The 14,138-nt window shown below is 40.6% G+C and overlaps 1 protein-coding gene across 1 annotated transcript in view; it reads left to right on the top strand.

Annotated features, from left to right (window-relative positions):
* Positions 1 to 398: 398 nt before the first annotated feature.
* MRPS14 (mitochondrial ribosomal protein S14) overlaps positions 399 to 14,138 on the top strand; it is a 27,221-nt gene continuing 13,481 nt past the window's right edge. Inside the window, exons 1-4 of the mRNA XM_011981425.1 lie at positions 399 to 465; positions 5,209 to 5,367; positions 9,026 to 9,204; positions 13,808 to 13,889. Of these exons, the coding sequence (XP_011836815.1) occupies positions 421 to 465; positions 5,209 to 5,367; positions 9,026 to 9,204; positions 13,808 to 13,835 (411 nt within the window). The 5' untranslated portion in view covers positions 399 to 420 and the 3' untranslated portion in view covers positions 13,836 to 13,889. The remainder of the gene's footprint in view (positions 466 to 5,208; positions 5,368 to 9,025; positions 9,205 to 13,807; positions 13,890 to 14,138) is intronic.

Raw genomic sequence — 14,138 nt, 5'->3', positions numbered from 1 at the left:
CCGAGTGGAGTATATAGGAGGTGCATGTTGAGCGGAACCGAGAATGCAGTGGAAGAGAAATTGGTGACGGCCGACTAGGTAAAGGCGGAAGGAAAGGAGGACGGCAGAGACATAGGTAGTTTAAGAGGGTGTGTAAAACGGAAGGAAGGGCTGCAACACACGAGGAACGCCGGCTGCGCCATCACAATCAACGCGACGCCTTCGGATTTGTCATTTGCCCAAGTACCATGAAATATCGCGAGAGCTCAGATCCCAAAACTAACTCCACTTTCCTGTAGGCCATTCCCACCTGCCTCCACTCCTCGCCCCGCCCCGCCCCGCCCCACCCCGCCCCAGGAGACCCAGGCCCCGCCCCTCGTATCCTAGGCTGTTCAGGAGTGTCAATAAAGTTGCAGCGCTTTGTAGTTTGCGGCGGACAACATGGCGGCCTTCATGCTGGGCTCGCTGCTTCGGACGTTCAAGCAGGTCAGGCTCCTACCTTTATCCACACCGCTACCCCTCACCCCTGAATCTCGTAACCCACGGGTCCCCCACGACTCTGCCATCTGTAGTGCTCAGTGAGGACTAGTCCAGGGGTTCTCCCTCCGCCCTCTTCCCCGCTTGGGCTTGGTTCAGGGGAGGTCCGAGCTGCAGATGTCAATTTGGTTTTCGTAAGCATATAACTAACTAGTATTGAAAGATGTGAGATTGACTCCGATTTATAAGAGAGTGAGTAGATGGGAGACGAGGTACGAGGATTGAGCCTTCAGAGACTTCTAACGTTAAGAGATGAGACCCGTGCAGAGGAGACTGAAAGGGGCTGTCAGCTAGGGAGGTGGAAAACTAGGGGAGTGGGATGGCCGGGAAGCAAAGGATGACAGAATTTCAAAGTGTAAGGAGTGAGCAACTCTGCTCAAAGTTGATAAATCAATTAAAAAGAAGTGCTGAGAATTGGCTGACGAGTTTAGCAATGTGAAGGTTGTTGGAACCTTAATCACAGGTGTTCTGATGTTGTTATGGAGACGAAAACGTTCTAGAGAATAGGAGGAAAGAAATTGGAGTATAGATAAGCCTTTAAAGGAGGTTTGCTGTAAAGGAGAACAAAAAAACTTGGGTCAATAACGGGGGCGGCGGGGGGTTGTTTTAACATGGCAGGGAAAACAGCGTGTTTGTGTATGAAAGGGAAAGATCCTGTAGTATTAAAAATTGATTACGTAGAAGAGGGAAGAATTGCTAAAGCTGTGCCTTTATGTAGGTAAGAGGCAATAGAGGCTGGTTCGAGTGCAGTGATGTTTAAAACTAATTGACACAACCAGATACAGATTTATTTGTTCCTTCTCCACTCTCACTGCTTCACTTGACTAGCTGTAAAAATACCAAAAACATTAAAAAAAAAAAAAAAAAAAAGGCGATGGGGTCTTGTGCATGAAGTCATGAAGTATGATCTTAGGAACTTGGACAGTTCATCTGTAGCAGTGTTGTCCATAGAAATATGTGAACCACATGTGTAATTTAAAATTTTTCTAGTAGCCACATTTAAAAAGTAAGAAGTAGATGAAATTAAGTTTAATATAATATTTAACCAGGTATATCTGAAATATTGTGGTTCTAAACATGGAATCAACAATGACATATGAAATAGTTACATTCTTTTTTTCATACTAGATTTTCAAACACTTAAAGCATATCTCAGTTTGGATGATAAATTTCCCATAATTAAAATGGAAAATATAGTTCTACCAAAATAATAAAGTTGTTTAATGTTTACAATGCTTTGGTTTTTAATTTTAAATTAATTAAAATAATTACATTCCCCAGTTGTACTAGTTATATTACAAGTGTTTAATACCCCTATGTGGTTAGTGGCTACGCTGTTGGACAGAGTGGATCTTTGATAACAGGAGGGAATGTAGAACATATGATACAGATGCTAGTAAGTGAGTCACTGTGATGGTGAGCATTTATAGAAATGCTCTTTTGATTTCTTCTAATTTTATAATTAAGGAGAAGGTGAAGTCATCAGCTGAGTGTGAGGATGTGGGAGCAAGTGTCAGAGATTTAAGGGGAAAGAGACCATGTAAAAGAGTTGGAAATGGACAGAAGGAATGGTCAGGAGAATTGGAGTAAGTACAGAGAAGTGAGAGAGAGGCCAGAGAGTTGATGGTGTATACAAGAGAACATTGTATTTATAGAACAAAGGAATTCAGGCTGGGTGAGAGAGGACGAAAGGAAATCAAAAGCTGAGTGAAAAAAGTGACAAATGGTAGGATCAATGGATTGAAAGTCCCAGAAGCATTGTTACTGGGGTGTTAGAAGGAGCAAGCTAGAAAGAAGTGATAGAGAATGAGATATACAAAGTGAGATAATGGAGAACTTGCACTAATTAATAATAAAATACCCACGACATGGGCATGGAATTGAATAGTTAAACAAGAGTAACAAAAATCATTGAAGGAGAGGTGTTAAGAGATCAGAGTGATTAGGGTATAATTTCATGTATGTTGAAATCACCAGGAATTAAGATAGCAAGAATATTGGAGAGAGTGACAGTAAGCCAGGATCCAAAATCGTGGAAAAATGAAAGGGAGTGGCAGGGGCTTTGGTAGATGACTGTAATGATGAGAGGTAGTGGAAGGTAGTAAGCCCAATGGCATGAGTCAAAGCCAGGAGCTTTCAGGAAGGAAGGAGAACTGCAAGTTGCAATGAAGAGCAAGGAAGACACTTACCTATCCCATCTCTAGGCCCAGTAATGGAAGAAAAAGGAGCTACAGGAAAAGCTGTGAGGAGGGATTTAAAATTTGGCCAGAGCGAAAGGTGAAGGAGATGTTAAGAGAAGTTGAGAATTTAAAAGATTTTGATGGTAGACCATGGATTGAGAGGGCCCAGTGGAAAGGTTTTAGGAGCTGAAGAGGGGTAAGAGATGGGGGCAGGATAAGATGTGTACAGAGCAGAATAGATGCAGCCTTAATCTATAAAGCACCATTATAAGCTGGTAAGGAAATACATCACAGTAGAAATGTAAAGAACATAAAAGCATTCACAGAAGAAATACTGTAATAGGCCAATAAATATTTTATTTTAAAAGTGTGTTACTTCCGGATTTCAAGACCAGCCTGACCAACATGGAGAAACCACATCTCTACTAAAAATACAAAATTAGCTGAACGTGGTGGCGGGCGCCTGTAATCCCAGCTACTCGGGAGGCTGAGGCAGGAGAATTGGTTGAACCTGGGAGGCAGAGGTTTCAGTGAGCTGAGGTCATGCCATTGTACTCCAGCCTGGGTAACAAGAACAAAACTCTGTCTCAAAAAAAAAAAAAAAGTGTATTACTTTTCTAGTAAGAAAACAAGGTATGCAAAATAGAAAGAAAGACTATTTCATTCTATGAAAATTTGTTTTCTAGGAGAATTTGATTAGGAATACTTTGAAAAAGAATTCAAAGAAGAAATGCTTAACCTTGTTTTCTAAATCCCCTGTACCCTCAATTTCATAGGTAAAAGCAAACCTCACATTGCCCCTCAATGTGAATGGTTTCTTTCAGCCAGAATGATTTCTCCTTGATCTTATGAATATATCTTGTTCTTTTCTATGTTTTGTTTGGACAAACTAGCTTTTCTCCCCTCCCTTGTCCCCACTTTAGTCAAAATTCTGTCAACATTTCAAATCCCGTGTTTCTGGGACAAGCATTTCCAGCCATGGTTACCAAGGCATTCACTGGACTCAGTCATATGCCACATCAATGTTTACATTCTATTCCTGCTTATCTTTTTTCCAAAAGGTGATTGCAGAATTGTTATATTTCCCCATGGAACTTTTGTTTAGTAATGTGAGCACTGGAGATGTTCAGTTTATCTTTTGTTAATAGACTGAAAAAATGTTGGCTTTCTATTTATAGTATTCTTATTTTCAGTTTTATATTCTGCTGTACATATAATTCTTTTACAAACATCACTTATCAGAAGCCATCATTTTTCTATAGGGGCAATTTAATTAACGTGTAATATTTCCTCTGGTTTGAGAGAGACTTACGTTTCTTGCGATCTATACTCCCTTTGCCCATACTGTCAGTCAAAACTATAAATTATCACCATGAAAATGTGAGACAACAAGGAATATACTGTCTTATTACTGGACAACTAGTGCTGAGAAGTATCAGGTCAGTGATAGTTTTAAAGTACCCTTTGACCTAGCAGTTTTGCTCCTAATAATTTATCCTCGTTGGGCACAGTGGCTCATTCCTGTAATCTCAGCGCTTTGGGAGGCCGAGATGGATGGATCACTTGAGGTCAGGAGTTTAAGACCAGCCTGGCCAACATGGTGAAACCCCATCTGTACTAAAAATACAAAAAACAAAAAATAGCCAGATGTTGTGGCGGGCACCTGTAGTCTGAGCTACTCAGGAGGCTGAGGCGTGAGAATTGCTTGAACCCGGGAGGCGTATGTTGCAGTGAGCCGAGATTGCGCCACTGCACTCCAGCCTGGTTGACAGAGCTAGATTCCATCTCAAAAAAGTAAAATAAATAAATAAATAATAATGTATCTTCAAGATATATAGGAATACATATGAAATGATTTCTAAGACATTATTCACTGTAGCATTGTTTATAATGATAAATAGTGAGGTCTGTCCAGCAATACGTGGCAGGTTAAATTATGATGCTTCTATATAGTGGATTATGCAATATGAAGAAAACGGGGAAGCTTTTTACATTCAGATATTGAAAGATCTCTAACGTATATTGTTAACTGAAAAGAGGGAATGAAAAATGGGAGGGGAGTGTATACAGACAAAATCTCTGAGGGATATACAAGAAACTAGAAACAGTGGATACCTGTGGGGCATGGGAGTCACTGGGCAGGTGAGGAATGAGGTGCGGGGAGACTTTTCACTGTGTGTCTTTTTATACCTTTTCGATTTTTGAACCATTTGTACTTATTGGCCTAAGTACAGGTCGAACAGAATAATAAAAATTTCTGAAAATCTGTCTTTCACCTTCCAATACATATGTTATTGCATTATATTATTATGATTTTGACTTAATATACATCCATAAAACTTATTTATTCTGAATTAGGAAGTCTATTATCTTAAATTATTAAACTGATCTAAAACAACTCTTAAAAGAACACTAGGTCATAAATAGTGGCAGAAAGAGAATTGCAGGATTGAGGAACACTCAGAATGTGGGCCTGGCTATCCTTCACTGGTCCCTTGTCTCTGTCTTTCAGATGGTTCCTTCATCAGCTTCAGGCCAAGTTCGAAGTCACTATGTAGACTGGAGAATGTGGCGCGATGTGAAGAGACGAAAAATGGCCTATGAATACGCAGATGAGAGGCTACGTATTAATTCACTCAGGAAGAATACCATTTTGCCAAAAATTCTTCAGGTTAGCTAATTAAGATGAGTCCCTTTGTACCACAAGATCCTTAACTCACATCAGATCGCTTTTGATACTGTTTGTTTTGACTTGGTATCAATATAATTTCTGGAGAATAAGATCCACATCAATATAAACAAATAGCCTTGAAACTGATTTTGGTGAGTTTCAAATTAAAGACTATTCACTCCTAACTAGCCTTTCAACTGTTTCATTATGCCAGCCTTAGAAAGTACTGGTAAACTGGGTGTTATTTTCACCTAAGGTCTCTCCCTGACTTCATCCCAATCTTGTTTTTTTTTTTTTTTTGAGATGGAGTCTCTCTCTGTCCCCTGGGCTGGAGTGCAATGGTGCAATCTCAGCTCACCGCAACCTCTGCTTCCCAGGTTAAAGCAATTCTCCTGCCTCAGTCTCCTAAGTAACTGGGATTACAGGCGCATGCCACCATGCCCAGCTAATTTTTGTATTTTTAGTAGAGACAGGGCTTCACCATGTTGGCCAGGCTGGTCTCGAACTCCTGACCTCGTGATCCACCCATCTGGGCCTCCCAAAGTGCTGGGGTTACAGGCGTGAGCCAGTGCGCCCAGCCTCATCGCAATCTTTTAACTGGCAAGGCATTGGGAGGCATTGCTGATGTTGAAGGCTATGTGCCTAGCACACAGCCTAAACTGTTCCTTATCCAGTACCATTCTAAGCCTGTCTCCCTGAACTCCCTTGCCCACCTCTGTGTGCTGAAGTGCCTTTCCATTAAGGCTTACTTTCTTGTCATACTGCTTGGGTTGAATAAGAGGATGTCTACCCTGCTTGGCTTTCTGAAGCATAAAGCCCTGCACCTAAGTGGTGATGTAGCATATCTGCATTAAGCAGGCTTATTAGGGAGATATAAATTAAACTCAAGGCCACTCAACTTACTGAGAACTCAGATTTTAAAAAAACTACATTTAGAGAAGTTGACAGAATGATATACATCCTATTTATTACTATGGTTTCTTTTTAGTGTTGTCTGGATTAAGCCAGATGAGCAGAAAACTGAGGGCCTTGGACCACTGGGTTATGGCTTACACTAAAGTGGCATTAAGCTACTTTCCTACATTTAGGGAGTAATAAGAAGTGGCAGGCCAGGCACAGTGGCTCACACCTGTTATCCCAGCACTTTGGGAAGCCGAGGCGGACAGATCACCTGAGGTCAGGAGTTCAAGACCAGCCTGGCCAAACCCTGTCTCTACTGAAAACTTAGATGGGTGCAAGTGGCACATACCTGTAATCCCAGCTACTTGGGAGGCTGAGGCAGGAGAATTGCTTGAACTTGGGAGGCAGAGGTTGCAGTGAACCGAGATCATGCCACTATACTCCAGCCTGGGTGATAGAGCAAGACTGTGTCTCAAAAAAAAATATATATATATGGGGCCCCCAAGAAACTGAGCTCAAGACGTTGATCATAGAGGCAGGGAAGCAGGATGGTGGCTGCTTGGAGCTAGGAGGACTAGGGTGTATGGGAGGTATGGGGGACAGGGGGAAATCAGGAGATACTGGTCAAAGCGTGCACTTTCTGTTGTAAGGTGAATCAATTCTGTGGAGCTAATGCACAGCACCGTGACTATAGTCAATAGTACTATATTGTGTACTTGAAATTGCTAAGAGAGTAGATCTGAAGTGTTCTTAACACACACACACACACAAGGTAATCTTGTGAGGTGATGGATGCGTTTATTAGCTTCATTGTGGTAATCATTTCACAATGTGTATGTTCAGCAAATCATGACATCGTATGCCTTAAATATATGCAATTTTTATTTGTCAGTTATACCTTAATACAGCTGGGGGTGTGTTGTTTGAGTACCTTTAGGAAGACACCCAGAAGAAGTGTCTCTGGTATGACTAGCAGCAATAACTGTGCAGAGTCTGAATCATGTAAACTGATCATGGTTCTCTGCTGCCTGCTAAGTTTGTTACAAGTCAAATTTATGTCCCAGTTCTAACAAACTTACAGGCTTTCACAGCATGCACTTTTGTGTTCCTGAGGCTTTTATCTTTTCTACTCTCATTTCTCTTTGCCCCAGTTTCCTCATTTGTAAACTGCCTTAAATCTTTCGGGGAACAAGGAGGAGTATGTATCAACCAACCAACCAATCAATCAGTAATTTCTAGCTATTCTTTAAAGTCCACCTCCATGAAACTTGGCTTCAATCTTCCTGCCCAGTCATTTCTTCTCTCCAGTTCCTTGTATAGCATTTATTGTTTACTACTCAATGGCTCAGTCATGTTGTTTTTTCGGTTTTTTTGTTTTGTTTTGTTTCGTTTTGTTTTTGAGATGGGGTTTTACTCTTGTTGCCCAGGCTGGAGTGCAGTGGCACGATCTCGGCTCACCACATCTGCCTCCTGGGTTCAAGCGATTCTCCTGCCTTAGCCTCCCGGCAGCTGGGATTACAGGCATGCACCACCACACCCAGCTAATTTTGTCTTTTTAGTAAAAACGGGGTTTCTCTATGTTGGTCAGGCCGGTCACAAACTACCGACCTCAGGTGATCCGCCCGCCTCAGCCTCCCAAAGTGCTGGGATTACAGGCGTGAGCCACCGCGCCTGGCAATCATGTTGTTTTATGTAATTCTGTTAGGTTATAATGGTAACACATGCATAAGCTTTTGTGTTAATTTTTGGTTTGTATATACTTTCATTTAATTTGTGTTCTTTTAATGTGTTAATTATTTTGCTTGCACCACAGTCTAGCACAGGGTCCATCATACTTGTCAGCACACTTACCAGATTAAAGTGAATATTATGAACACTCGCACTCTTGAACACATACATAGGAAGAAATCTCTACTGACAAAACCTGAGCCCTAGCTACTGCTGTAATCCCCCTTTTCTCCCCTCAACCATTTTGCCCTTACCTGATTCATCCTCTACCTTGCAAATGATTTTTTAAAAATATAAACCTCATCTGATCTCTCCCCTTTACTTCTCCAGTTGTCAGAATCTTTACCATAGACATCAGGGCTCCATGTGATACTCTCCTTCCTCCTTGTCTAGTCTTATCTCAAGCCATATTCCCTCCTATTTGATCATCAGCCCAGAGGTTTCAAACTTCTGTGATTCAAAAAACGTGAGGAGGCAACAGAAATACATTCACATACTTTACCAATGACTTAAACAAAAGTATGTAGCTGTACTATTCATATTCGCTCAAATCGGAAGATGAGACAGATGATCATCAAAGGTAGGATGGATAAATGAATTATGGTACTCATGCAATGAAAATTACCTGCCAGTGGCCGGGTGTGGTGGCTCACACCTGTAATCCTAGCACTTTGGGAGGCCGAGACAGGTGGATTGCCAGAGCTCAGGAGTTTGAGACCAGCCTGGGCAACGTGGCAAAACCCCATCTCTACTAAAAATACAAAATTTAGCTGAGTGTGGTAGTGCACACCTGTAATCTCAGCTACTTGGGAGGCTGAGGCAGGAGAATCACTTGAACCCAGGAGGCAGAAGTTGCAGTGAGCCGAGATTGTGACATTGCACAATCTGTCACCCATAGCCTGGGTGACAGAGCGAGACTCTGTCTCAAAAAAAAAAAAAAGGAAAAAAGAAAGTTAACTGCCAGTGAGAAGGAGCAAGATACATGTGCAACAATGTAATGTGATCTGTGTAATAATGTGATTTCCCTTAGGACGTGGCCGATGAAGAAATCGCTGCCCTCCCCCGGGATAGCTGTCCCGTTAGAATCAGGAATCGGTGTGTTATGACGTCCCGTCCGCGTGGTGTGAAGCGGCGCTGGAGGCTTAGTCGTATAGTCTTCCGTCACTTAGCTGACCACGGGCAACTTTCTGGGATCCAGCGAGCAATGTGGTAAATGAGCTCCAGAACCTATTGAGCTTGCAGGCAAGCCAGTTCCAGCAAGAAAAGATTTTTTTAATAGACCAAACCCTAAGCTCTACAGGGGCCCAGTACAGTTGTTTGGCCTACCTGATGCTATCTCTAAACTACTTTTAAAATGAAGAAATTTGGGTGTTTCATGTCAGTGAATTATCTTTTCTCTTGGACTTAATAAACATACTGTTCCATACATAGTGCAATGAGTAGTATAATAAATATTTTCTGTTAATATGTTTTTTATACCCTCCTTATAAGTTTAATCTTTTAGTAACATATAAGGGTTTTTGTTTTTAAGAGCATTATTTCATAAAATGTTATACATAATCCAACTAATTGACATGTAGCTCATTTATGGCAGTTTGTAATCCTGGGCTAGCTTTCCTGACCTGCAGAGCTCCCCTTCCTATTATTGTTGGATAACACAGTAGATTGGATAGCAAGGTTGCTATTCTGGATTATCTAATGCTCCACTTCTTTGTGTGATGGCTGAACAAAAGAACCACTAAGTGTTTTCTTGTCCATCCTTAAGGGACTTTAAAACAAATTATGTCTCTTTAAGTCCTTGAAGGTTTCCATCCAAAGAGGAAGAGTTTTGTTGGAACAGTATATATTCCACATTTTTATGTTTATTTAATTCATAACAGAAATGAGTAAGGGTAGCACACAGTTCTCATTCAGTAACTCAACAGTGTGATCAGCCCAGTGATAAAAATACACATATTGGAGTACCTACTTAACATCAGGAAAATATTCCTGGAGAACTTATTAATAAATCAGGAGGTGAGGGGTGAGATTTTTTTCTGCACACAGAGGGAACAAAAGCACAAAGAAGCAAAGGCACTCTAGCATCGGAGAACCACAGTCACTTCAGTGGATCAGATATATGAAGCACAAGACAAGGCTCATATAGTGGAGGATCTCACAAATCATGTGAAGGAATTAAGACTGACATACCAGGTATTAGATAGTTTTAAGCACAGGAATGACATCATCAGTTTGTAACACAGGTAAGTGATGGCTGTGTGGCAGATGGCCATGAGAGGAAAAGGCTACAGGCAAGACAACCAGTTAGGAGGATGTCTTAATTGTTGAGGAAGATGAAGGCCTGAACTAACATTGTGGTATTTACTAGAGAAGAGAGGACAGATTTTTAAAGTTTTAGGAAAGAAAATTGGGCAAGACTTACAAGACTGATTATATCTAAGAGGTAAAGATGGCTCTCTCAGTTCCTGATAAAAGTGTCTAGATAGATGGTAGAGGGCAACTCCAAGATAGAAAATTTGGAAAAAGAACAGATTTAGGGGAAACAGAAGATAAGCGAGTTCAGGTTCCAGTCATACAGTGTTGGAGATGCCTGTGTCATCTGATGAAGACTAGTATGCAGCTGGATAGCAGAGTCTGAAACTCAGGTGGAGGTGAAGTTATGAGGGAATTATCACAATCTAGTTTGGATTCATATTTCTTACATATGTATGACAACTTACCAACTGGAATGTTCTAGCTAATAACTAGTAACTAGTGTTAATCAAATCATAACTAGAACAATCAGATTTACTGATTTCTGGCATATCATTGAAAGGACACCCCACATCTTTTTGGTTTGTTTGAATAAGTCCAAGTATGATCCATGTATTTCATTTGGTTGCTACATCTCTTACATCCCTTTTGTTCTTTAAACCTCTTCTCCACAACTTTATGTCATTCATTTGTGGGAGGAACCGGGCCATTTTTCCTGTAGAATGTCCAACATTTAGCTGTTTGCTTCTTTCGTGTGTTTTTAAATGTATTCCTGTCACCCAAATTCCCTATAAACTGGTAGTTACATTGAGACTGGCCTAGATTCAGGCTCCGTGTTTTGGAGATGAATTTTCATCAGCAGTGCTGTGTACTGTTACACCAGAAGGCACGTTATCTGTCTGTCCAACTTTGAATGCTGCTTGACCAGTAGGTTCAGGGATCAGCCTGGTCCCTGCATTTGAAGTTAACCATTCATTAACCTGCCACTCAATGGTTTTTGCTTTTTTTTGTTTTACAGCATTTTAATATACTTCACAAATTTGCATGTCATCCTTGCACAGGGGCCATGCTAATCTCTGTATCATTCAATTTTAATATATGTGCTGCTGAAGCAAGCAGTTTTTGCTTTTCATTGGTGATTGTTACTCTGATCTGTTGTTTTATTAAGGTTTGCAATTGTAGTTTTCTAATTCCATAATTTTTCTGTATTGGCTAGAATTTTTCTGTCAAGAACTTTTCCTTATCAGCAATTTATTTTCCTGAAATAGATTTCTTCAAGATAAATGCATGATTCTTTAACAATTTTTAGAGTAAATGAGTTGGTGCTCTAGCCAATGAAAATGGTAACAATCATTTATTTTTCACTGTAGTGAACTTGCAAATTTTGTGTATATTGTTTCAATCTATTCCATTCATTATTTCTTGATGCTCAAATTGTCCCATTACCAGTGGGAGCCCCTTAAGTTGTTTACTGTATCCTACTGAATTGGTACAGAATTATTCAGTATTTCCTTGTTTTCTGAGATAAGCTAACCCAGGTCTACTTTGTGCATTTCCTGCCTCAGACACTTTTTCCAAGGGTTGGTGGACCTTTTTGTAGGAAATAGTGTTTAGAGACCACACTGAGCACTAGGCAGTGCTGATGGCTATTATCATCATTGCATTTAGGTCCTTTCAGCGGGCCTACCTAGGCAAGTCTTTTTTTAAAAGGTAAAAATAGACCGGGTGCGGTGGCTCACGCCTATAATCCCAGCACCTTGGGAGGTTGAGGCGGGTGGATCATTTGAGGTCAGGAGTTTGAGACCCAGCCTGGCCAACATGGTGAAACCCTGTCTCTACCAAAAAATACAAAAATTAGCTGGGTGTGGTGGCGCACACCTATAGTCCCAGCTCCTCGGGAGGCTGAGGCTGGAGAATCCCCTTGAACCTGGGAGGCAGAGGTTGCAGTGAGCTGATACTGCACCACTGCACCCCAGCCTGGGCAACAGAGCAAGACCCCGTCTCAAAAAAAAAAAAAAAATGGTGAGTTTTTATTGATTTTAGAATGTATTTAATACAAATACAAAAATCTTAGCTCCTAATGACATCAGCCTGTTTACCTTTATCATAAATTATATTGAAAGTTTCAATATAATTTTACTGCTAACACTAGTGATTATAGTTTTAGATTCACTTGTGGTTTTTTTGTCCTTAGAATCCATCTCACTACCAATGGGCGAACACTTGTGTTCTAGTTATTTGAAAGTAGTTTGTACTACCAACTTGATGTATATACATGCTGTAGTTTGAACATTTGTGTACTTCTAAAATTCACATGGCTATCTAATCCACAATGCATTGACATTATTAAGAGGTGGGGCCCTTAGGGGGTGATTAGGCCAGGATGGCTCCACACTCATGGATGGGATCAGTGCCTTTCTAAGAGGGCTTGAGGGAGAGTTTGTCCCTTTTACCCTTCCGATACTGCAAGAAGGCACCATACTGGAAGCAGAAAGCAAGCCCTTACCAGACACCAATCTACTGGTGCCAAATCTTAGACTTCCCCAGCTTCCAGAAGTGCAAGAAATAAATATTATTTATGAATTCTTAGTCTGTGGCATTTTGTTACAGCAGCAGGAATAGATTAAGACAATGTGTTGGTGGGTTTAGGGTCATTTTTTACTTTATCAATCATATTAAATTTTAGATGGTTCTAACATCAAAACTCTAGAAAAAGTTACATTCACAGACTAGCTTTCATCCTCATCTCCTTCCTTCCCCTGCTAACAATATTTATTAGCTTTGGGTTTACCCGAGTTTCTTTTTGAAACATAAGCAGATACACCTATGTGCATACATTTGCATTTCTCACCCTTTCTTACACAAACCCAGTGGGTATACCATAAATGTTCCGCACTTTGCTTTTCCCCTTACTCTATCCTGGTGACCGTTTTACATTATACAGAAATCTTCATTGTTTTGTGACTCCCTCATGTGGATGAACCGTAATACTTTCCTGTTTAATACACTTGGGTATTTCTGATCTTTTGCATATAGCATTCTAAATTTTTGTAAATGCATACCTTTCAGAGCCCAGAAAGAAGTTAAAATTCTGAGTCAGAGGATAAATGCGTATGTAATTCTGATGGTTATTACCAAATACTCTTTTTGAGACAGGAGTCTTACTCTGTCACCCAGGCTGGAGTGCAGTGGCACAATCTTAGCTCACTGCAAACTGTGCCTCCCGGGTCCAAGTGATTCTTGTCCCTCAGCCTCCCAGGTTCAAGTGATTCTCGTCCCTTGGCCTCCCAGGTTCAAGTGATTCTTGTCCCTCAGCTTCCCGAGTAGCAGGCATCTGCCACCATGCCCAGCTAGTTTTTTTTATTTTCAGTAGACAGGATTTCGCCATGTTGGCCAGGATGGTCTCAAACTCCTGACCTCAAGTGATCCGCCCGCCTTGGCCTCCCAAATGTTGGGATCACAGGCGTGAGCCACTGCACCCACCTAAATACTCTTGAGTGTTAACCAGAGTTTAACTTTTTCATTCCATTCCCATATATGTGTCCTTATTTCTCCACAGCCTCAACACTGAATACATTTGTTTTTAAACTTTTTCCAGTGAAAGGTAAAAAGAAACTGTGGTTTATTCTCTTTTGAACAAGGTAAGCATCTTTACAGGTTAAAGATCATTTACATTTCTTTTTGTATGAAGTATTCTTAATTATTGGAATCCTCTCAATACATTGTTTGCTTTGGATTGTGGTGGGGTTTTTCTTGTCCTATAAACATTTTTATGTAGTTAAAACTGATCAAATTTTGTTTCTTCTAGGTTTTAAGTCACATATAATGTAGTTTTCCCCCATTTTCTTTTAGTATTTGTATGCTTTCATTTTTTTTTTTTTTTTTTTTTT

This window comes from Mandrillus leucophaeus, unplaced genomic scaffold, assembly GCF_000951045.1.
Source record: "Mandrillus leucophaeus isolate KB7577 unplaced genomic scaffold, Mleu.le_1.0 Scaffold226, whole genome shotgun sequence".
NCBI classification, from domain to species: Eukaryota; Metazoa; Chordata; class Mammalia; order Primates; family Cercopithecidae; genus Mandrillus; species Mandrillus leucophaeus.
This window is presented reverse-complemented; position numbering and strand designations above follow the sequence as displayed.